Raw genomic sequence first — 24324 nt, 5'->3', positions numbered from 1 at the left:
TGGGACATCTTCTGCACATGGCTGGAGATTTATTTTTTTATAAATTTATATAATTTGTATAATGTACTTGCAGAAAATAAAGCCATTACAACTTCTCATCTTTTAAAAACAAGTAATTATGGAATTGCCATTCATAGAATTTGTCTTGGAACTTAGTTTTTAAAAATTATCTTGCATTCATACAGTGTTTTTTTCTGTTTTTAAAATATTTTCTAGTGCTAAAAACAGTTGAAAATCTTGGCGTGAGCTATGTGAAAGGAACTGAGCCATACCAGAGTAAGTTGGAGAATGAGATAAGAAAGCTCAAGTTTTCCTTCAGAGTAAGTAAAAGTGGGAAAGAAATGTTCTTCAGTTTGTATGTATTTATATAGTGAGTATTACTTGTGGGAAAGATCTTTATTAGGCACAAGGCTTTAAAAAGGTCTAATATAGCATAGACTCTGCCTGACGGTATATCTGCAGTCCACAAGGGGTGATTGACATGTAGTCAGATGATTTTAATACAGCAGGGTTTCTCAGCCCGGGTCTATTGACATTTGGGCGTGATAATTCCTTGGTACAGGGACTGTTCTGTGCATTGTAGGATGCTCAGCGTCTCTGGCTTCTGTCCAGTAGATATCTTCAGACATTGCCAGATGTACTCTGTGCATCACAGCATGAGGGGTGCTGTTAGATGCGTGCTCCAGGAGCTCCAAGAGCACATATAATTACCCAGCTCACGTTGGGGAGGTTTGGGGAGGTGTCCCAGTTCTAGGTAGTGCTGGAACCGAATCTGATAGATGTGGTCAGATTTTTATTTTGGGAAGATGAATGTCAACAACAGATTGAGTAGGCCATGTCTGGTAGGAGGAAAACCAGTTAGCCTGGAAATGATGAGAGTAAATTGAATGGAGAGAAGAGGACTAATATTAAGAGATACTATGAAGGTAGAATGAAAAGATTTTAGTGACTAATTGCAGGGAGAGTTAGGAATGACACGCAGGTTTCTAGTTAGGACAACTACGTGGATGGTGATAGTATTTTGAGAGGTGATATACAGGAGGAGAAGCAAGTCCTTGGAAGGAAGAGGTTGAGTTCTAGACATGAATTTGAGGTGCTCGTAGAAATGGCTCGTGGATAGTTGGATACGCATACAGGTTGGACTTAGGAGACCTCTGGAGTGGGAGTATGGATTTAAGAGGAAGGTTGGTATCATCAGGAGGAGGAAAATATTTGAGTGGGAAGATGATGGCGGACAGGATGTGAAGAATACTAATATTTAAAGTGAAGTAGAATTGGGGGAGTCTGGGAAGGAGATTGAGAAGGAGCTGCCTGAGAGGTAGGAGATCAGTGGGGATAATAGTGTCATGGTAGCCAAGGAAGGCTGGATTTGGCATAATAATGATCATGATATAAATACTGATACCACAAGGATAACAACAGCAAGCATTCGTATTATATTTACTCTATCCCAGAGTTTGTTCTAAGCACATTACATATATTAACCCATGTAATCCAGTTAACAGTCTTATGAGGGAGGTACTGTTGTCACCCCTATTTTATAGATAAGGGAGTGGAATTACTGATAAGCTACCTAACTGTCCCAGGCTTATAAGACAGTAAATGGTGGAGCCCAGATTCAAATCTGGACATTTGTGTCCTACATAATTTCAGAAGCTTAGGATCATGTAAGATGAATTGTACAGAATCCATTGGATTTATCACCTTGGTGGGACCTTGTAGATAGAAGCAAAAGGTAATGATGGCAGTGTTTGGGGGAGAGAGGTGGGTATGGAATACATACTTTTTAGATGGCTAGCTGAAAAGACGAGAGAAATAGGTCTGAATATAGAAGAATTTATAGGAAAAAGAGAAGACACACACACGACCAGAGATACTTGAACATGCTTATAAACTGAGTGAAAAAAATCTAGAAGAGAAAGAAGATCACGGGAGTTTGAAGAGACTTTGAGAGAGCATTTAATAAATCAGGATTCAAGGAGGCAGGAGCAGATGGGTTGCATGGCTTAGGTTTAGGGATTAGGAAGAGGGAGAGATCTTTTGTCCACAGAGATGGAAGGGAAATTAGTACAGTGTGGATGCAGAAACTTGGAGCTGAAGAAGTTGGCCTGGTGGCCTTTAGTTTCTGTAAAGTAGGTGAAGGTATCTGTTGAGAGAGAAGGGAAAGTGGTGTGGTAGGGAGCTCAGGTCAACTAGTGAAGACTGAAACAGATTTTCTAAGAGTGAGGAAAGATGATTATGTCTCAAATCTCTGTTCTGTTGCTTATAAGCACTGTGACCCTGGAAAAATTATATAACATCCCTGTGCCTCAGTTCCCTCCTTTTTTTTTTTTTTTTTTTAAAGATTTTATTTATTTTACAGAGAGCACAAGTAGGCAGAGCAGGAGGCAGAGGGAGAGGGAGAAGCAGGCTGTCTGCTGCACAGGGAGCCCGATGGCGGGGCTCGATCCCAGCACCCTGGGATCATGACCCGAGCCGAAGGCAGATGCCCAACCAACTGAGCCACCCAGGTGCCCCCAGTTTCCTTGTTTTTAAAATAGAGATATAGTAGTGCTTACTTCATAGAGATTTTTTAAAAGGATTAAATGGGTTAATAAGATTAAAAATGCTTATAACAGTGCCTGGTACCTCATAAGTGCTTAAGACCTGTTTGCTCTTACTGTGTTGGACTTGAATAAGGATGCCTTGGCGCTTGTAAAAGTCCATTTCATGGTAGAGGTTGTGAATTTTTAATATTCCAAATTCTCAACAGTTGTGTGTTTTTTTTTTCCCCTAGAGGTTCTCAGTGTTTTAGGAATAGGACTGTAGAGTGTAGCTGTAGATTTATGTAAAATCTAGGTTTTGTCAAATGGTTAAATGAAAGCAGTTGAGGGTTGGTGCAAGAGGTGAAGAGATGAGAGCCCTGGGTATGGGCTAGGTAAGACAGGAAGTTGAGAGGAGTTGATGAGAAGAGAAGTGTGGAGTCCAAACCCAGGAGTTTTTGTTGATGTCAGGTTCAGTTCTCAATTTCACTTGATTGCTAATTTAAATAAAATAGTTATCTTGGAAAGCATGTTTATGAAGTTTGTTTTTGAAACTTTTACTTTACCATTGGCTTATGCTAACTCTGTATCTCTTTATACCTCTTACCATTCCAATGCATTTACCTTATTCATGTGCCATTATTCTTAGGAAAACTTAGAGGATGAATATGAACCACGAAGAAAAGACCATATTTCTCACTTTATTTTACGCCTTGCTTATTGCCAGTCGTGAGTATACGTTTATGCTCTCGCAGTCGAATCTGGTATCTTGGGTTATAAATTGGTACATGGGAAGCTGACATGTATCGTACTGAACACTGAAAAACTCAGAATAACATCAGAAACTGGTGATTCATGCGTTGAACACTGCTGTAGTGAATTGTTTGAAGCCAGGTTGTTTACTAAAAAACACTGAAAAAAAATTCTGTTGTAAAATTTGCCTGTTGAAACACTTGTTAGCTTCATGGGACAGGCTCTTCATTTGGGATTTGAAATTGGTGGGGATTTCAATAAGAAGGACTTTTGCTACTGTTTTCCCAGAAAAAAAAGTGGCTTTATTTATAAGAAATAATGACTCAAACATGTATTTGGTACAGATTTTTAGAAGTTGAGATGCAAGGGCTAGTGGCCATTAGATGAAGACAGTGTCCTTGCTAGTTGGTTTGTTATAATATAGTGCCACCCAGAGGGAGAAGGAGTTAGTTGCTTTTTTTTTTTTAAACTTTTGTGTTTTTTTCCTGTATTAATTTTGGCTAAATAACATACTTTAAGATTTTTTTCTGTTTCTTTCTATTAATAAGCTTATCCAGTGAGAATCTTGAAATTGTTTACTAGCACAAGATTATAACTGAAAATTATTGACCCTGTTTGCTCCTGGAGTTTTTCTTTTGTAAAAAAAGCATGTGCGGTTATGTAATTTATGCAGTAAATGAATTACTGAGAATCTGTGAAAGTCACTTCGGGAAAAAAATAACTAAATTATATTTTACATGCAGTAGTATAATTATTTGTGACAATAGTGTCCATTATATATTTTATGAATTAATATATTTGTTGGCTTTTAAAAAACTGAGATATACTCGCACATATTAAATTTTATGGAATTATAAACTATAAAGCTCTAAGCAGAGTTTACTTTCAGAGTTTCTCTGATCATAATCTATTCAGAAATGAAGTTACCTTTAAAAAATTTGGTGTTTATTTTGCATTGATTAAACCACATTAGACTGAAGAAATATCCCATTTTCTGATGTAAATGACTATTTTGTAGTTAAATGCAATGAACTATTTTCTTTTATATTATTTGATAATCAGCTAGGCTCAAGGTATTCTCTATTTAATTCTTTGAGTTTTATATTCATAATACCTCTCCCCATGTTCAGCATGTCCCTGATAGATTGTGGTATGTGGTGTGTATCTATACTCTTTATCATAATAGAGGACTTGTATGTTTTTAGCTTCTGTCTTTTGGCATCTTGTGTTTGAATTTTATTTCATAAAATTTTCTTGGATTTAATAATTGGTGGACTTTTAAAATAATCATTGGGCTTTTCATTTATACTTAACATTTCCCTGTCTCCATTTCAGTGAGGATCTTAGACGCTGGTTCATCCAACAAGAAATGGATCTCCTTCGATTTCGATTCAGTATTTTACCCAAGGACAAAATTCAAAATTTCTTAAAGGATAGCCATTTGCACTTTGAGGCTGTAAGTATAGTTTTGTATACATTTTCAAATTGTTTTCATCATTCATCCCTTACTGTTGGTCTTAAGTGCTAGTATTAATGTGTGGCATTCTTTCTCTTTACATTTTCTTGTGAAGTACCTGCCTGAAAGAATAGCTGTTGGCTTTGCACAATAAACCTTTCCCTTTCCATGGCTAGAGGAAAAGGGACTTATTAGTACCGAAGTCTCACATTTAGTGAGTGTCTTAAATTTAGACTTTATTAAGTATATGACTTTTGAAAGCACAAGAAAATTCAATTTATAAAGGTTCATCTTTAAACAAATCTTCTAGGCCAAAGATTTAAAGCTAATAACGTATTAAAGGAAATAGAGAAGTGGTAGGTAGTATTTATTTCCAATAATGAAACGTAGTTTAGACTTTATTTTAAAAGTCAGTTGTTGGTAAAATCTCTGAAGAGTTTAAAAAATTATTTTGCAGACAAATCTGAATGATTTACATATTGTAACTATATAAAAAAATGTCTGGGATATGTTTAGCAGTGTAAGCATTGTGGGTGGAAATAGGATTTATGTCTTTTAAGGTTGGCCTGTGCTGTAGTGGGAAGGCAGAAAAGTTCTGTTATGGGGGACTTAGATGGTGGTAGGAATGGGTGAGTCTTCATGTTGGTGTTAGAATGAGTAACTTGAGGCCATATAAAGTAGAAGTTGGAGTGAAAGACATTGTTCTGAGAAGTGGAAAATATACTCACTGTGTACAGAAACAGTGTGGGTCATTGAGTTGGTGGAAAGAGATGGCACGAAGGGAAGTAAACAAAGATTTGATAGACATTTGGTGTTGATTATGTGTGAGGGAGGCACTTTGCACGGTTTCTCTCCTTTCTCCTAAGAGCCCTGTGAGATTTCTAAATGATATTTACGTGGGCGTAGAAAAGTGTTGAGCCAGATCATCTGACCCAAACCCCATGCATTTTCCCCTTTGTTTTTAACTTACTTCCTTAGTGAAGTCAGTCATTGCTAATATTATCGTTAATTTATCCTTTCATATTAAAAATAGTTTATTTTTTCCTGTTGTTGAAATGAATAGAGAGGGGTGCCTGGGTGGCTCAGTCAGTTTAGTGATCAGCTCAGGTCTTATATAGGGTTGTGAGTTCAAGCCCCACATTAGGTTCCATGCTGGGTGCTGAGCGTGGAGCCTACTTATAAATAAGTAAATAGGTAGGTAGGTAGGTAGATAGAAGTGTCCTTGAGAAGGTGTTTTTTATTATTATTTTTTAAAGATTTCATTTATTTGAGAGAGAGAGAGAGAGAGAGAGAGAGAGAAAACATGGGCAGGGGGAGGGGCAGAGGGAGAAGCAGATTTCCCCCTGAACGGGGAGCTCCATGTGGGGCCTGATCCCAGGACCCCAGGATCATGACCTGAGCCAAAGGCAGATGCTTCACTGGCTGAGCCACCCAGGCGCCCCTAAAGATCTGTTTTTTATTTTAAAGTGTCTCAGTGTATTGTCTAGTATAATTTTTTTAAAGGAAAAACCATGTTTTTTTTTTAAGTTTAAAATTTAATTATATACAGAAAAGTGCATAGATCATAACTATATAGCTCTATGAAGTATCACAAAGTGTTACCAAAGTTAAGAAATGGAACATTGCTATCACCTGTGCACCCTGTGCCTCTTCCTATTCACTACCTCCTGTCTCCCACCTAAAATGAGTCACCATTGGACTTCTGATATCATAAATTCTGCCTGTTTTTGAACTTCATATGAATAGTGTGTCTTTTTTCCCCAGCTTTATTGAGACATAATTGACCTGTAGCATTGTGTAGGTTTAAGGTGTCCAAGGTTATCATTTGATACCTGTATATATTGTGAAATGTTTACCATAATAAGACTAGTTAACACATCCTTCACCTCACATAATTACCATTTTGTCGTGGTTGTGGTGAGAACACTTAAAATTTACTCTCATAGCAACTTTCAATTATATAATACAATATCGTTAACTATAGTCACCGTGATATCATGCTACTGGAAGTTTGTACTCTTTGACCAACATCTCATTTTTCCCTACCCCCTGGCAATCACCATTCTGTTCTCTGCTTCTTTGCATTTGGCTTTTTTAGATTCCACATGTAAGTGAGATCACAGGTATAATATTTTATAATACCTTTATTGAGATAGCATTCACATACCTTGAAATTCACCCTTTTAAAATGTACAACTTAGGGAAAGGGAAAAAATGTACAATTTATTGGTTTTTAGTATAATCACAGAGTTGTACAACCATCACCACCATCTAATTTTAGAATGTTTCATTACCCTAGAAAAGAATTTGAGAACATTTCAGTATCCTACCCTTTAGTAGTCACTTTTCATTTCTCCCTCTCATCCCTTGGAAACCACTAATCTCTTTCTGTCTCTGTGAATTTGCCTGTTTTGGACATTTCATATAAATGGAATCATGTAACTTGTGGTCTTGTCACTGGTTTCTTTCACTTAGCATAAGTTTTTTTAAAAAAATTATAATTAACATACAATGTTGCATTAGTTTCAGGTATACAATATAACGATTCAACAATTCTATACAATTCTCAGTGCTCATCACAATAAATGTATTCTTAATCCCCTTTATGTATTTTATCCATCCTCCCATCTACCTCCCCGCTGGCAACCACCAGTTTGTTCTCTATATGTAAATTTGTTTTTGGTTTCTCGTTGTTGTTTTGTTTCTTAAATTCCACATATGAGTGAAATTGTATGGTATTTGTCTTTCTCTGATTGACTTACTTCACTTAGCACTTCTAGGTCCATCTGTGTTGTTGCAAAGGGCAAGATTATTTTTTTTTATGGCTGAGTAATATTCCATTGTATATATAAACCACATCTTTTTTATTCATCTATGGATGAACACTTGCTTTTGTATGTTGGCTATTTTGAATAAGGTTTACTTAGCATGATATTTTAAATTTCATCCATGTTGTAGCAAAAATTAGTACTTCATTCTTTTTTATTGTCAAATGATATTTTTCTGTTCAACAGTTGATGGACTTTTAGGTTGTTTCTACATTCCGGCTATTAGGAATAATGCTGCAGTGAATATTTATGTACCAGTTTTTGTGTGCATATCTTTTTATTTCTTTTATAGGTATGTATCTGGAAATGGAATTACTAGGTCATAGGGTAATTCTGTGTTTAAACTTTTGAGAAACTGCCAGACTTTTTCTAAGTGGCTGCACCATTTTATATCTTCCTGGTGTATGATGGTTTCCCTTTCTCCACATTCTCACCCACAGTTGTTATTTGTTTTTGAATGTAGCCATCCTAGTGGATGTGAAGTGGTAAGTCACTGTGGTTTTGATTTGCATTTCTCTAGTGATGAATGATGTTGAACATCTTTTCATGTGCTTATTGGTTGTTTGTATGTTCTTGGGGGGATGTCTGTTCAAATCCTTTGTACATTATTTTAATCGAGTCATCTTTTTGTTGAGTGTTATTCTTTACATATTCTGGATATAATAAGTAAATGACTTACAAATATTTTCTCTCATTTAGGATTCTCATTTCATTTTGATGGTATCATTTGCAACACAAATTTTTTTAAATTTATGTGAAGCCTAGTTTATTTTTTTCTTTTATCACTTGTACTTTCGGTGTCAGATCTAAGAAGGCTTTGTCTAAAGGAAGGTAATGAAGATTTTCTCTTACAGCTTTCTCTAGGGTTTTTTTTTTTTTTTTTAAGATTTGTTCATTTATTTTAGAGTGAGTGAGAGTGCACAAGCGAGAGCGTGCACAAGCTAACATTCCTGCTACACATGTGCGTTGTTGTTATCTAATTTTAGTTCTTATATCTGGGTTTGTGGTCGGTTTTGTGTTAATTTCTGTATATTGTATGAAGTAGGGGTCCAACTTCATTTTTTTTGCATGTGGCTATCCAGTTTTCCAATGTCATTTGTTGAAATGACTGTTCTTTTCTCATCAAATTGTCACTCTTGTCAAAGGTCAGTTGACTGAATTGATTTATTTCTGGACTCTTAATTTTATTCCTTTGAGCTGTACGTGTATTCCTACGGCAGTACTATGTGGTCTTGAATATTGACTACTATAGCTTTGTAGTAAGGTTTGAAATTGAGAAGTAGGAGTCCTCTAACTTTGTTCTTTTTTCAAGATTATTTTGGCTATTTTTGTTCCTTGCATTTTCTTAAGAATTTTGGGATTTAACTTTGTTCTTTTTTCAAGATTATTTTGGCTATTTTTGTTCCTTGCATTTTCTTAAGAATTTTGGGATTTACTTATCAGTTTCTACAAATAAGTTAGCTGGGATTCAGACTGGGATTGCAGAGACCACGTAGATCAGTTTGGAGAGCTTTGTCATCTTAATATTAAATCTTTTTCATGAACATGGGATGTTTTTATTTTTTAAGGTTTTCTTTAGTTTTTTAACAAAATTGAGTACTTTTAAATCTGTACCTATAAGTATTTTATTCTTTCTTTACTTTTATTTTTAATTTTTTAAAAATTTTATTTATTTGTGAGAGAGAGTGCATGGCAAGTACCCATAAGCAGGGGGTAGCAGCAGGCAGAGGGAGAAGCAGGCTCCCCACTGAGCAAGGAGCCCAATTTGGGACTCAGTCCCAGGACCCTGAGATCAAGACCTGAGCTGAGATGAAGAGTCAAGATGCTTAACCAACTGAGCCACCCAGCCGACTCTCTTAGTATTTTGTTCTTTAATGTCACTGTAAGTGGAGTTGTTTCTTTATTTCATTCATTTTTGGAATATTTATTGCTAGTATAGAAGTTCAGTTGATTTTTGTATATTGATCTTGTATCCTGCAACGTAATGGAGCTCTTAGTACTAAGAGGTTTTAGTGGATTTCTTAGGAGATTATGTCTCACAAATAGAGATGAATCTTACTCATTACTGTCCTATCTGGATGCTTTTTATTTCTTTATTTTTGACTAATTTAGACTCTCTAGTATAATGTTGAATAGAATGGCAGTAGTGGACATCCTTGTTCCTGATTCAGGGTGAAAAAGCATTCAGTCTTTTACTGTGACCTATGAATATATATATATATATATATATATATGTGTTTTTTGCAGATGCCTTTTATTCAGATTGAGAAAATTTCCTTCTCATATTATTCGAGCATTCTCGTAATGAAAGGGTGTTGGATTTTTGTCATGTGCTTTTTTTGCACCTGTCAAGATGATTGTATGATTTTTGTCCTTTATTTTGTTAATATGGTGTGTTACATTAATTGATTTTTGGTCCCAACCTTGCTGGGATATTCCTGGGATAAATAGCCCAACCTTGCTAGGATATTCCTGGGATAAATACCTCTTGGTTGTACTGTATGATTGATTGGTTGATTGGTTTGAGAGAGAGTGCGCATGTACCAGCTGCAGGGTGGACAGGCAGAAGGAGAGGGAGAATCTCAAGCAGACTCCACGCTGAGCCACCCATTTGCCCCTGTATGATCCTTTTTGTATGTTGCTGGATTTGATTTGCTAGTATTTTTTGGAGCATTTTTGTGTTTATTGGTAAGGGATGTTAGTCTGTAGTTTTCTTGTGATGTCATTGTCTAGGTTTGATTATCAGGGTAATCTTGGTCTCAGAAGGGGTTGGGAAGTATGAAGTGTCCTGTTCTGGTTTTTTTTTTTGGAAGCGACTGTGAAGGATTAGTGTTAATTTTTCTTTAAATATTTGGTAGAATTTAACCAGGGAATGTATCTGGGCTTGGACATCTCTTTGTGGGTGTTTTAAAATTACTGATTCACTCTTATTATAGATCTATGCATATTTTCTATTTCTTCTTGAGACAGTCTTGGTAATTTGTGTTTTCTAGGAATTGTCCATTGATCTGAGTTATCTGATTGATGTGTATACTTGTTCATAGTATTCCCTTGTAATCCAAAAAAATTGAAATATAGGGGCACCTGGATGGCTCAGTCGGTTAAGTGTCTGACTCTTGTTCTCAGCTCAGGTCTTGATCTCAGGCTTGTGAGTTCAAGCCCTGCATTGGGCTCCATGCTGGGTGTGGCGTCTACTTAAAAAAAATTGAAATATAATTAATATCCAATATTATATTAGTTTTAGAAATCCTTTTTATTTCTGTAAGGTTGGTAATGATGTCCTCTCATTCTCATTACTGATTTTACTAAAGTCTTTTTTTTTTGTCATTGAATTAGAGGTTTGTCGATTTTGTTGATCTTTTCAAATAACTATTTGGTTTTGTTAATTTTTCTGTTTTTTTCTATTCCTGTGTCTTTAATTTTTGCTGTTTATTATTATCACTTATCAGTCTTCATTATTTCCTTCCTTCTGTTTGCTTTGGGTTTAGTTTGCTTTTCTAGTTTCTTAAGGTTGAAGTTTAGGTTACTGATTCGAGGTTTTTTTTTTTTTTCTTCTTTTTTTGTAGGCATTTACATTAGCCCTCCTGAGCACTGCTTTAGATGCATTCTGTGTTGTGTTTTGTTTTCATTCATTTCAAAGTATTTCCTTGTTTCTTCTTTGACTTACTGGTTATTTTGTGTGTTATTCAACTTGTATTTTTTTTTCTTAAAGATTTTATTTGAGAAAGAGAGCATATGCACATACAAGCAGGTGGAGGGGCAGAGGAAGAGGGAGAAGCAGACTCCCCACTGAGCAGGGAGCCTGATGTGGGGCTTGATCCCAGGACCTTGAGACCATGATCTGAGCTGAAGTCAGATGCTTAACTGACTGAGCCACCAGGCTCCTTCAACTTATATGTAGTTTTGAATTTTCCAAACTTGCTGCTGTTAACTGATTTTTAATTTAATTCCATTTTAGTCTGAGAACATATTTTGTATAACTGTAGTCCTTTTAAAATTACTGTTTCTTATTTTATTACCTAGTGTATGATTTGTCCTGAAGAGTGTTCCATGTGAGTTTGTAAGGAATGTGTGTCTGTTGCTTTTGGTTAGAGTGTTTTGTAGATATAGTTTGTTAGGTCTTATTGGTCTGTGGTGTTTTCAAGTCTTCTGTTGATCTTCTTATTTGTTCTATTCATTATTGAAAGAGGGATATTGAAGTTTTCAGATATTATTGTTGAATTGTCTGTTTCTATCTCCAGTTTTGCCATTTTTTGCTCTATGTATTTTGGGGCTCTTTTTAGGTGCATAAATGTTTATGATTGTTACATCTTTTTGATGGATTGACTGCTTTATCATGAAATGTACCTCTTTATCTCTAGTAACATTTTTTTGTTTTAAAGTCCGATGTTTTGTCTGATGTTAGGGTAGCCATTTCAGATCTTTTTTGTTTGTTTTTTGCATGCTATATCTTTTTTAAATCTTCTTACTTTCAGCTGTATTTGTGTCTTCGAATCTGAAGTGTCTCTAGTAGATAGCATATAGTTGGATCATTTTTTAAAAAAGATCTTATTTATTTTTATTTGTCAGAGGAGAGAGAGAGAGCACAAGCAGGGGGAGGGGCAGAAGGAGAGGGACAAGCAGACTCCCTACTGAGTGGGGAGCCCAACATGGGGCTTGATCCTGGGACCCTGAGATCATGACTTGAGCTGAAGTCAGATGCTTAACCAGCTGAGCTACCCAGGTGCCTCTTGAATGTTTTTCTTAAGAATGAGATACTGAAAAGTGAACTGGACGATTCGGGTTTATATTAGGTACCGGGAAGTGTATGAGATGCTTATTTACTATTGGGCGTTACTCAGTTACTTTTTAAAAAATAATTGGTTGAGGACCCTTGCTAAAGTTAATGTTTCAGAGGAAGCCTCCAATCTCTTTCTACAGTGATTTATGTCTTAATGCCAGCATTCTTGTATCAGCCAGGAGCCCACTGTTCACTATGATGACTTCTTTCTTTTTTTCATTCGTCATTTTTATATATGGTGCTCTAATTCATGATTGTTTTCTGTTCTCTGAGATAATATCAACTCTCTTTTCAGTATTTCTTTCTCTAGGGATTTAAGTTGTGGTTTCCTCTTCTCTTTTTATTCAGCATACTTTCATCCACTTGAACTCCCTCTTCCACTATTTTGTTTGTCCTTGGTGGTTTATATTCTTTTTATATCATTATTGTCATTTTCAGTTTGTTGTGGAGGTAATGGAAATAAATATTTATGTTCAGTTTACCATGTTTAGTGAGAGGCCTCAATGACCTCAATAATTACAGTTTTAAATTAGGGGAACAATGATAAAGTTTTTGAACATGATTTATTAATAGTGGTTAACAGTCCAGACTCTGGTGTTGTATTTGTGAAGTTTGAGTTCCCCATCTGGTGTGTATCAGTGTTGGAACTCCCCCATTCTGGTCCTACATGTCTTGCATGGAATGTGAAGAAAATATGGTCATGACCACACTTTACCCAGGCCATTTCTCACAGCTCTGTTTTTAATAAGTAACTTTGATGGATGAAGTAATATCTTCATGATATATAGAGGAGGCTTACTTACTGCTTGCTGTAAAAGTGATTGTTTCTCAGTGTTCCTTGCTGTAGTACAAACCCATGCTACTTGACCATTCATCTGTACTGTGTCATGTTGCCCCCAAGGAACTTCACGGTAAGGAGAATGACACAATGTCTTGGCTCTCTTGATGCTTCTTGTAATATGAGTAATAAATTTCTTTGTCTCTAATGCAGGAATTTTTGTCTTCTGTCAGCATCTGTTAAACAATAACAGGCTAACTTTTGACTTATAGGGAGCATAAAATTCAATCCCAGACTTGACAATCAGCTATGTAATTTTTGAGTAAATTTTCTAATCTGTGCTTGTTTCCTCATTTTTAAAATGAGGATAATCCTGGAGTGCCTGGGTGGCTCAGTTGGTTGAGTGTCCAACTCTTGGTTTTGGCTCAGGTCATGGTCTCAGGGTTATAAGATTGAGCCCTGTGTCTGGCTTCGTGCTCAGCATGGAATCTGCTTGAGATTTTTTCTCTCTCCCTCTCCATTTCCCTCTGCTCCTCCCCCTGCTCAGTGTTCTCTCTTTCTCTTTAAAAAAAATAAAATAAAATGAAGATAGTCCTAATCCTCACCACAGATTCCTGAGTTTTAAATTAGAGTAGGCGTGCCTGGGTGGCTCAGTCGGTTAAGCAGCTGCCTTCCGGTCATGACCTCTAAGGGTTCTGTGATCGAGCCCTGAGTCAGGCCCCGTGCTCAGCTGGAAGTTTGCTTCTCCCTCTGCTCCTGCGCCTACCGCTCGTGTGTTCTCTCTCTCTCTCTCTCAAATAAATAAATAAAATCTTTAAAAAAAATTTAGAGTATGTAGAATTCTTAGTATTGTGCTTGCATATATATTAACTAGTAATATGACAGAGAGGCAGCAAATGTCTGTATTTGGAGAAGCTTGGGGTTAATTAGATTTGATATGTTTTTGCTGCAATTTAAAAAAATGTATTTTGGAGACCTGAAACCATAAAAATCCTAGAAGTGGACACAGGCAGTAAGTTTTTTGACTTTGGCTGTAGCAGCTTTTTTCTAGATATGCCTCCTGAGGCAAGGCAAACAAAAGCAAAAATAAGCTCCTGGGAACACATCAAAATAAAAAGCTCTGTACAGTGAAGGAAACAATCAACAAAACTAAAAGGCAACCTTTCAGGCGAAGATATTTGCATATGACATCTGATAAAGGGTTAGTATCCAAAATATATGAAGAACTTATACAACTGAACAGCCCCCCTCCAGTAATCTAATTAAAAATGGGCAGAAGATATGAACAGACATTTCTCCAAAGAAGACATACAGTTGGCCCACAGACACATGAAAAGATGTTCATCATTACTTACCATCAGGGAAATGCAAATCAGAACTACAATGAGATATCACCTCACACCTGTCAGAATGGCTAAAGTCAACAACATGAGAAACAGCAAGTGTTGATGAGGATGTGGACAAAAGGGAACCCTCTTGCACTGTTGGTGGGAATGCAAATTCGTACAGCCACTCTGGAAAACAGAACGGATGTTCCTCAAAAAGTTTAGAACAGTCCTGTGATCCAGCAATCACACTATGGGGTATTAGCCCAAAGAATACAAAAACACTAATTCAAAGGGATATATGCACTTTTAGGTTTGTTGCAGCATTATTTAAAAGAGCCAAATTATGGAAGCAACCCAAGTGTCTGTCCATCGATAGATGAATGGGTAAAGAAGATGTGAGATATGTATGCAGTTGAATATTACTCAGCCATCAAAGAGAATGAAATCTTGCCGTTTGTAACAACATGGATGGAACTAGAGAGTATTATGCTAAGTGAAATAAGTCAGAGAAAGACAAGTGCCATGTGCTTTCACTCATGTGGAATTTAAGAAACAAAACATATGAGCAAAGGGAAAGAAAAAAGAGAGGCAAACCAAGAAACACTTTTTTTTTTAAAAAAAGATTTATGTATTTATTTGAGAGAGAGAGGAGCGAGTGGGATGAGGGGCAGAGGGAGAAGGAGAGAAAGAATCCATTGGCATGGAGCCCGATGTGGGGCCCAGTCTCAGGACCCTGAGATCACGGCCCGAGCTGAAGGCAGACGCCTAACTGACTGAGCCACCCAGGTGCCCCAAGAAACAGACTCTTAACTGTAGAGAACAAACTGATGGTTACCAGAGGGGAGGTGGGTGATGGTGGGGGGATGTTGGGTTAAATAGGTGATGGGGATTAGGAGTGCGCTTGTGGTTAGGAGCACAGGTGATGTATGGAATTGTTGAATCCCTATATCGTACCCCTGAAATTAATATAACACTGTATGTTAACTAAGTGGGATTAAAAAAGAACTTAAAATCTATTTTGGGTCTTGTTATTATAGGAGATTGGAATTTATGGCACTTATAGGCATACTTTTAACAAGCGTCTTGGCAGTCATGATTGGTTTTTAATATTATTCTGGTTGCTTCCAGTCTGTTTGCTGTAATTACTGTATTTATATCTTGTTTGATTCTGCAGGTCATTTGAAGTGCATTATAATAAACATGCACTAAAGTGAGATATAGAAATATGGAAAAGATTGGAAAATTGTAGGGAAAATTAATGTCTACATTTGTATGTCACAGGGGATCTTATGCAGTTTCTGAAAGGAATAGTAACTTTTGGCTTCTTGTGTGACTTTGTTTTTTTTAGTTCAGTGATTCTCAGTTGGGGGATAGGATATGGGTGGTCCTCCTAGGGGGTTTATCAGAACCTTGATTGGCGGTGTATAGAGTGTAAAAAACATGTTTTTTTTTTGTTTTTGAAATAAACAGTGTAAAATATAAAACTTGATCAAGTGTTTGTAGCTGGTACTGATTCATGGAGGAAAGAAAAGAGTGCGAAAGCATTGCAGGGGTTTGGCAGAAAAACCATTCCTATGATAGATTGTATCACTTTACTAGCAGAGACCTTTTTCCTTCTTTTTCTGGTGAACTCTCATGGCAACTGATACTAGTAATCGAGGCATTTGAATTCAGGTGCTTTTGATTAGCTTGCTGGTCGCTCCCTCTGGCTCTTCCCATTTCCCAGCTTTTACCATTTCATTAATGGGAACATGCACATTTTTCTTCACTTTGATTGGAATATTTGATTTGCGTTTGAAACTGTTGTGCTAAAACAGGTGTCAGTGATGCTTTTAGACTCAAGGCAAAGCAAGAGTTAGGGAAAAGTTATTAGCATTTAGCGTATAAGCTCGTCCGTGATGTGTAATAGATTGTGCTGCCCAAGGTGAGGCAGAGGGAAGTAGTGGGGAGTAGAGAGAACCACAAGGCCATCTTGGCTTCCATGTTACAGAAGCTGGGTTGCTGGCACACAGATCTTAGAGTCTACCTGGATTCTGTGTTTGTATGCATTTGTTTATCTTTTCAGATTCATTAAAGCTGCAATGACTTTTTTTTTTTTTTTTTTTAAGATTTTATTTTTAAGTAATCTCCACACCCAGTTTGGGGTTTGAACTTACAACCCTGAGTCAAGAGTCACAGGCTCTACCAACTGAGCCAGCAGGCGTCCCTAAAGCTGCAGTGACTTTTATGTCGATCTCTTTCTGTAAAATAAATATATTTTTGTTAGAAGGAGATGCAGTGTTACAATTAAATTGCATTGTATTTGCTTTGATGGAGGAATATGTACAGAAAAAGGAATAATTAATTTCTTTGTGAGTTTTTTTTTTTTTTGTTATTTGCCATAGTTGATGTAATTTTATTGGATAAAAATTTGAAGGAGGTGAATAGGGCCAGTTATCCGACTGGGACTCTTGCATTGTATTTCTTATTCTGGCTGTGTTTTGATAGTTTGGCTTTTGTAGTCTATATTTGGGTTTTTTAGTGGATAGTAGATTCTGAATCTTTAAGGTATATAACATAAAACCTTAATGTGAAGTATTCAGAAAGGAAAAAACTGATATTTTTCATTCTCCAGTTTATACGTAAATAATTTGTATTTTAAATCTGAAATTTCTAGGATTAGAAATGAGTAAGTATTGCTGTCTTTGGGGGGGCGTTTTGGATCTCATTGCTGAGTTGATTGACTTAACCTTGGTCACATTAAAGGTGAATGAGTAAGGTCAAACATACTATTAATGATTTTTCAGTTGACCAGTTAGGGAAAGGTCAGGCTTTGACACCTGTCAGCTCGCAGACAAAGATTCTCTGTGCTCTTGCAGTTCAGAGTCTGATAGCTGTTTATAGTTTACCTTGATGTTTTAAAAAATCTTCTTAGGACAGTCAAAAAATATTTATTTACCTGCTTTGACTGGGTTTAATGGCAGGATGCTTTTCATCCAAATAGCCCAGAATGGCAGGCACAGTGAAGGTGAGCATCTTAAAAGATACCGAGTATTCTGTGTGTCACAAATGAGAAGTCTGCATATTAAATAGAACTAGTGTTCTGTTGTCAGATATGTTCAGGAAGGGAGGGTTTTTGAGTGAAGGCATTGTGGTTGGTAACCTTATTACCTGGCTCACTGAAAACAAGTACATGTAAAACTTTGGATTGCTTATTTTTACCTATTGCAAAGTAATTTTCCTTATTCTGAATCTGATATTTAAAATTTTTCGTATCCCTTGTAGTTTCAAATCTTAATTTCTTCTATCTTAGAAATTATTTCATGTCATTTTTGGCTTAGTCCTTCTTTTCAGTGATCATGAATTAATGTTTAATATGTTATTTGCTATTGGAAATGTCAGTTATGTGAATTTATTAGGAACTTCTGGATACTTTTCTCTAGTTAACGTTGGAACATTGATTTTACATTGATTTAATAGTTTTACATGTTGCAGTTTAAAATAGTTTTTGGTTTTCACTTGCGCATTATTATTTCTTAGATATTTGCAAGTTGGCTTTGAGGTAGTCATGGTTTTCTGATCATTTTGGCTTTTATATTGTTTTCAGAGCTAGTTGATCTAGTTTGGGTTGTGGTAGCTCTTTAGGACTGTGCATTCATCATTGTGGTCAACTCTTTCTATTACGTAAAACAGGAAAATGCCATACATTTGATATATATGACACTCTTTGTAGTTACCTTCTGGGATATGTTTACAAATTATTATAAGCTATTAGTAAGTTGCAAAGCAATTTTAATGTGCTTGCAAAATTGAGAAATGTGTACCTTTAATTTCCCCTTTGATGTAGAATAAATTTCAGCCAGTGGGGGGAGGAGTCTGATGTTATAGCTGAGACAAGACATGCAGATGTCAGAATGGACATGTAATGGAACACACTGGAGAGCAAATGTGTTTGAGCATGGGAGCTTTTCATAGGGCGTCTGACAAGCCATTGACTATGACAGGAGTGGAAAGGGGGCCTGGAGAAGGGTGAAGTGGGATGGTAAGCACATACTATGAACCCTTGTTGGAAATCCCAGACTTAAAAGGAGCTGAGGGAGAAAGGATTAATAGTCAGATGAAGGTTCAAGTTTATTTTCAGAGTGGGGAAGTAAACAGTTTTTATTAATTAAGTAATTTATTTATTTATGATTTATTTATTAGAGAGAATAGGGGGAGGGGCAGAGGGAGAGAATCTCCAAGAAGATTCCCCATTGAGCATGGAGCCCGATATGGGGCTCCATCCCACGACCCATGAGATCATGACCTGAGCCGAAACCAAGAGTCAGGTGCTCAACTGACTGAGCCACCCAGGCACCCCATAAATCATTTTATTTATTTATTTATTTTTAAAAGATTTTATTTATTTATTTGACAGAGATAGAGACAGCCAGTGAGAGAGGGAACACAAGCAGGGGGAGTGGGAGAGGAAGAGCAGGCTCCCAGCAGAGGAGCCTGATGTGGGGCTCGATCTCATAACGCCGGGATCACACCCTGAGCCGAAGGCAGGCGCTTAACTGCTGTGCCACCCAGGCGCCCCCCATAAATCATTTTATATTCCAAGAATTTGAAGTGGAACATTTTGAGTTGAATTGTCTGATGAATTCAAGCATGGTGCTAGGTTTGAGTAAATAAGCTAATTTCCAGAGAAAATAGTAGTCAGTTCAAAAGATTTACCTCTTTTTCTGTTTCATAAACATGAGGTAATCTTTGAGATGAGTAGAGTAACATGGAATACTTACCACCTAATATTTAACCCTGAGAAAAGGTAGGTATATATATGTTATATATGAAATGAGCTTTTTCTGTTGAACTGAATTTGAGGGATTGTGCTGGTTAGCAGGTTTCAGTGTTCTGCATTCTTCATAGGGAAATTTATGCTTTACATAGAGCTCTTTATGTGTTTCTGTTACAATTGCATACCTTTAACTTCTTTTCAAATGATGTAAGTGAAGGCATTAATAGGCCTTCCTTTCTGTAAGCACACTCCACAAATACAATACTTTTATCCTCACATTTTTTGACATCACATAATTATGGAAGCTAACTCTGTATTATTTCATATATAGTATTATTTCATATATAGTTTTGGGCAGATATAGTATTATATTTGGAGAGTGAGGAAAAGGTTCATTAAATTCTTTTACTTAATTGAGGACTCACCATTTATGCATATAATTGTAAAAATACACCATAGCAGATGGTCTTTAGTGGCAATATTTTAGAAGTTCACAGAATTTGGGTTTTCCTTATCAAGCTACAAAATTAGATTTTGCTCATTATAAGATAGTTTAAACGTAGAGATGCTATGACTAAATGTGAAACTTCAAGCTGAATTACCCTTGAAGGCTAAAATTAACATATGCAAAAATTTTCAAATAACTTATGAAAGTCATTTTTCTTTTTTAAGGTTTTCATATAGCTTTTGAATACAGAATTCCTTGTATTCTTATTGGTGATGACTTCATGCGCCTGACTGTGCCCTTGAAAAAGTATGACTGACTAAGCTGAAGTTTCTCACCTAATAATGTTATACATATATGTTGCAATTGATCTTAAAAGAATGAAATTAATTTACTAAATATCATCTTTAGTGTTCTGATATTCTCGCTCATTAAACATTTACACTGTGAAGTGTTACTCACGTTTTCTGAAGGTCTTCCACAAAAAGATACTGAGTTTTTAAATGTATACTTTATTTTTTCAATCTATAATAGTCCTAACTTTTTCTTGTCTCCTGCCACCCTCTCCTCCCTGAAAATTTAATCCTTTTTAGTTGTAGTCCTGTCATGGACTAGTTCAGAGCCTAGTTCACAGTGCCTTATCGTAGGTCTTTGGAATGAGAGTAAGAACCAGGAATGTGGAAGGCTGATGGAGTTGCAGAAAAAAATCATTTTGTGTTCTAGTCACTGAGTGGCTAAGTCTGAGTTATAAAGGCAGGAGGAAGAAGTTGCAGTTAGCCCAGGCCCTATCGGTATTTCCATCCTGCTGCTCTCTACCCCTCTGAAGACAGAGATAAAGCAGTTAAAATTCTTACTCAGTACTTCTTTCTCTCTCGTTACTCCCTAGTTGCTGCTGATTGCTAATTTCCTTGACTTTCAGATTCCTGGTGCCATACTCCAGCTGTTGATACCTGCCAGCTGTTTGGCTTTTTTTCCTGTTCATCTCTGGTCAAAGTGTGCTCTCCCAATTCCAGTGTCGCCTGAAGCTTTTGGGCGAGAGAGTCCTTCTGTAGTCTATATTCCAGCTTCTTTTAGTTGATCTAGAGAGTATCACCTCTGTATGACTGTTAGAAAATCCGGAGGACTGTTTTGGAGCTTGCATGGGGTCCCTGTTCCCCAAGGAAGGAATACTTGTTGATACCTGAATGAGCAGTGGACTTATTAAGGTTTGGGTCTCCACAGTGATCTAAGGAGACAGAGGAGAGAAGTTAGTCACTAAATAGCTAACATTTGTTATGTGTTTACTGAATGCCAGGTATTAAGCTAAAGGCTTTAAATGGATTATATTAATTAATCCGGACAGCAGCTCCATGAGGAAAGGTTAGAGAGGTGAAGTAACCTCCCCAGAGTTAAATGATAGAACTGGAACTGAAAAATCCGACCTGTAGATTTTTGAAATGTGTATATCACAAAGCATGTTACTAAATATATGAGCACATTTCCTTCCAGCTAGTCCTTAACTAGCACTGAAACGAAGTGGAATAGATACTGACATTTAAGGTGACAGTGCCCATGAAAGGGGATATGTAAACACAGGTGTAAGATCAGAGATTTACATTAATGTAGGAAATTAAAGCATTAACTGTAATTTTACTAAGATGTTTTATTTTAGGTGACAGTTCTTGGCAGAAATGGAAACACAATATATTAAATACACCACAAGTAGTTTTCCCCATATAATATGTATGCTACCTCTAGGGGAAACATTGTATTTACACAGCTCAGTTGTTGAGGGACTCATCTTGACCATGGGTTTTCTATACCCTTTGTTGCTTTTCTTCTCTGGTACTTTTTTTTTTTTTTTGAACATTTCTTTGGTCACATTGTATGTTTTAGTTCATGTTCAACAATAGACTCGTGATATTCAAAGGTCAGTGGAAACCAAAATTCAGGAGATTTTATGCTTGAGATAGGACTAATTTAACAGGGCGGTAAAAAGAAAGTTACAGGCTTGATTTGGTTTTGCTCTTGGCTTAGAAGAAAGGAGGAGGGCCTTCTTTAGAGAGAGGTCCATTGTTGTTTCAGACTCGGCCTTTTAGGAGGATAGGGATTCTGGACTCTAGCGGCTACTCTCCTACTAGATACTTTGAACATCTTTCTGGTATATTTCTGATGGTTGTAACAGTGATTAGAATGTTGAGACTTACAGCAGAGTTTTGTTGAGATATTGCCAATTTCTGTGTTAATAACAAGGAAAATTTGGGGCCGCCTGTGGCTCAGCCATGAAGCGTCTGCCTTTGGCTCAGGTCATGATCCCAGGGTCCTGGGATCGAGCCCTGCATCGGGCTCCCTTCTCAGCGGGAAGCCTGCTTCTCCCTTTCCCACCCACCTTGCTTGTGTTCCTTCTCTCACTGTCTCTCTCTGTTAAATAAATAAAATCTTTAAAAAAAAAGATAAGGAAAATTTGTTGAGTGAGTGACCAATGAAGGACTGAATGAGGGTCTGAATTACAGTAGTGGTGTGGCAGTGGAAAGAAGTGGACTAACATGGTAGGCATGGAAAGACCCTGAAGATTTGATGACTTAATGGAATGTGAAATGAAGATGACTTCAAGCTATTCGGTAGATAAAGAATTGTGTATTAGTAATGGTAGGGAACATAGAAATAGGAGTATGTTTTTGGGATAGGGCGGTATATTTGGTTGTGAACAGACTGCTTATGAGTGCTGGTGGGCCAGTAGAGATTGGTGGACAATTCAATGTATTATGTATACAATCAAAATATGTATGTAACAGTGGTATTTGAGTCTGTGGAAAAGAAGATTGCTAATGGAGAGTGTATGAGCGAGAGAATGTCAGAAAATTAGTCTCTCCCATAATGGATTTTTTATGACCCCGGGTAAGTTACCTAACCTTTCAATGCCTCATTTTCTTCTACAATAAGATAGAGAACATCATAGTATATTCCTCATAGAATTGTTGTGAAACTGAATGAAATTATCTGTGTAAATTGCATAGTGCTTGGCACATTGTAAACACTAAAGGTTAGCCATTTTATTATTTAGTAAGCACTTTTGTTATGCATATGAAAACAGCTGACTCTAACCCTGGAAGTTATACTGAATGTTTAAAATTAAACAGGTGATTTTTATTAGTGTTATTTTTTAATTTCTCAAATTAGAACTTTTTGGTGTTTGAAAGTCTGGGTAGTTATAATCTTGGAACTAATCTTTGTGGTTAATTACTTTAAGGCATTTTTATAGAAACATGTCATCTTTTTGGACTGTTAATACCTCTGTGATGCAAACTTTGATACCATCCTTTTACCTTCGCTTTTCTCCTGTTTCTTAATTATATAATTTCTTCACCTTTTGGCACTTGGAGATAAACTCTTGGTTGAATATATAATATTTTTGTTTAATTAGGTTGAGAGTGGGGTAGATGAGGGATGATGATATTAAAACTAAATCTCTTGCTGGACAGGTTTCTTCCAATGAAGATGGGTTACAGGGAACCCAGTTGTATTTGGCTTCTGTTTCTTTTCTCTGTGACAAGATTATTATGCTCTAGAAGTGTCATTTGGGGGAGCCAAAGCACTGTACTTTAACTTCCAATGGTCCGTTCAGTGTAGAAGGGGAAAAAGTAGTGAAATGAATTGAAGTTCATGCTTTGCAGGTGTTTATATGTCTCTTCCTTCTACTTTAGTAGTAAATGGCTAGTGGGGTTTGTTAAATAGTAAATGAATAAGACTAAAGATTGGGCATTTATATTTCCAGAGTTTTAACTTTTTACATTTGCATTTTAGTTGCCCCATTGATACTTCTAGGGTTAAGAGAAATAAGTATTTTCAGCTGGATATATATTGGATCACTTCGGAGCTGTAGTTGCTCCAAATTAGGCTGTTGATGCCGTCTGAGACCCACTATGAAATACCAAAAGAACAGCCTTTGGAATGTAGGCTTGATTTTTCCAGTCAATGAACCGACTAATATTTTCAGATTGTCTGTAGATGCAAAACACTAAATTATATTAAAAATATTGCCACTCGAGTAAGTCCTTAAAGAAACAATTTTGGTGCTGTTTGGTTGATTAGTGTACATCAGAGCTATTGTTTGGGCTCTCCAAGTACAGGCTGTTCAGGGATGTGGTAGCATCTGGATTCAGAAAGGATAGCTGCTTTATTCTGTGTCAGTTTTCGTTTGGTGTGTTGTATATTCTTTAAAATGAGTTAGAATTTATTTGAGTGTCCCTTTTTAATATAAGCTTGACATGATTATTTTTCTTTGTATTTATCACTCCCTTTGACACACAGGCGCACACGCATGTGCACACACACACAAAAGAAGAGCTACAGTTTGGGTAGTATTCATAGCAGGATAGAGATAATTTATTTGAAGTTTTTAGTAGGTTGCTATCTTTAGTCATGAGAAAAGTCTGCTTTCAAATTTTACTGCCTCTTTTTGGTAAGAGGATTAAGTCTAGAACAGAGGCGCTATTTCCAAGACCATGTCTCCATCAGAAGCTGGGGTTTAATATATGTTAGAAAAGATACATGCTTCCTCCACCGTCTCTTAAGCTCTTGCTATTTATTACCTGACTTGTTTATCAAATCCTGGAAATTGGTACCTTTGGTAGCTAATAGGGTGTTTTGGTCAGTTAAGAGTGGAGATACTTTAAAAAAAAAAAAAAAAAGCATCATT

The 24324-nt window shown here is 36.5% G+C and overlaps 1 protein-coding gene across 2 annotated transcripts in view; it reads left to right on the top strand.

The window, feature by feature from the left end:
- The window catches only part of PRIM2 (DNA primase subunit 2), a 307763-nt gene that overhangs the window by 2571 nt on the left and 280868 nt on the right, over positions 1-24324 (top strand). For both annotated transcript variants that reach the window (XM_045803074.2, XM_045803066.2), the window contains exons 3-5: positions 217-320; positions 3172-3251; positions 4611-4731. In XM_045803074.2, coding sequence (XP_045659030.2) covers positions 217-320; positions 3172-3251; positions 4611-4731 — 305 coding nt within the window. The remainder of the gene's footprint in view (positions 1-216; positions 321-3171; positions 3252-4610; positions 4732-24324) is intronic.

The sequence above is a fragment of the Ursus americanus genome, chromosome 29 (genome assembly GCF_024610735.1).
Source record: "Ursus americanus isolate L20-20 chromosome 29, mUrsAme1.1.p, whole genome shotgun sequence".
NCBI classification, from domain to species: domain Eukaryota; kingdom Metazoa; phylum Chordata; class Mammalia; order Carnivora; family Ursidae; genus Ursus; species Ursus americanus.
This window is presented reverse-complemented; position numbering and strand designations above follow the sequence as displayed.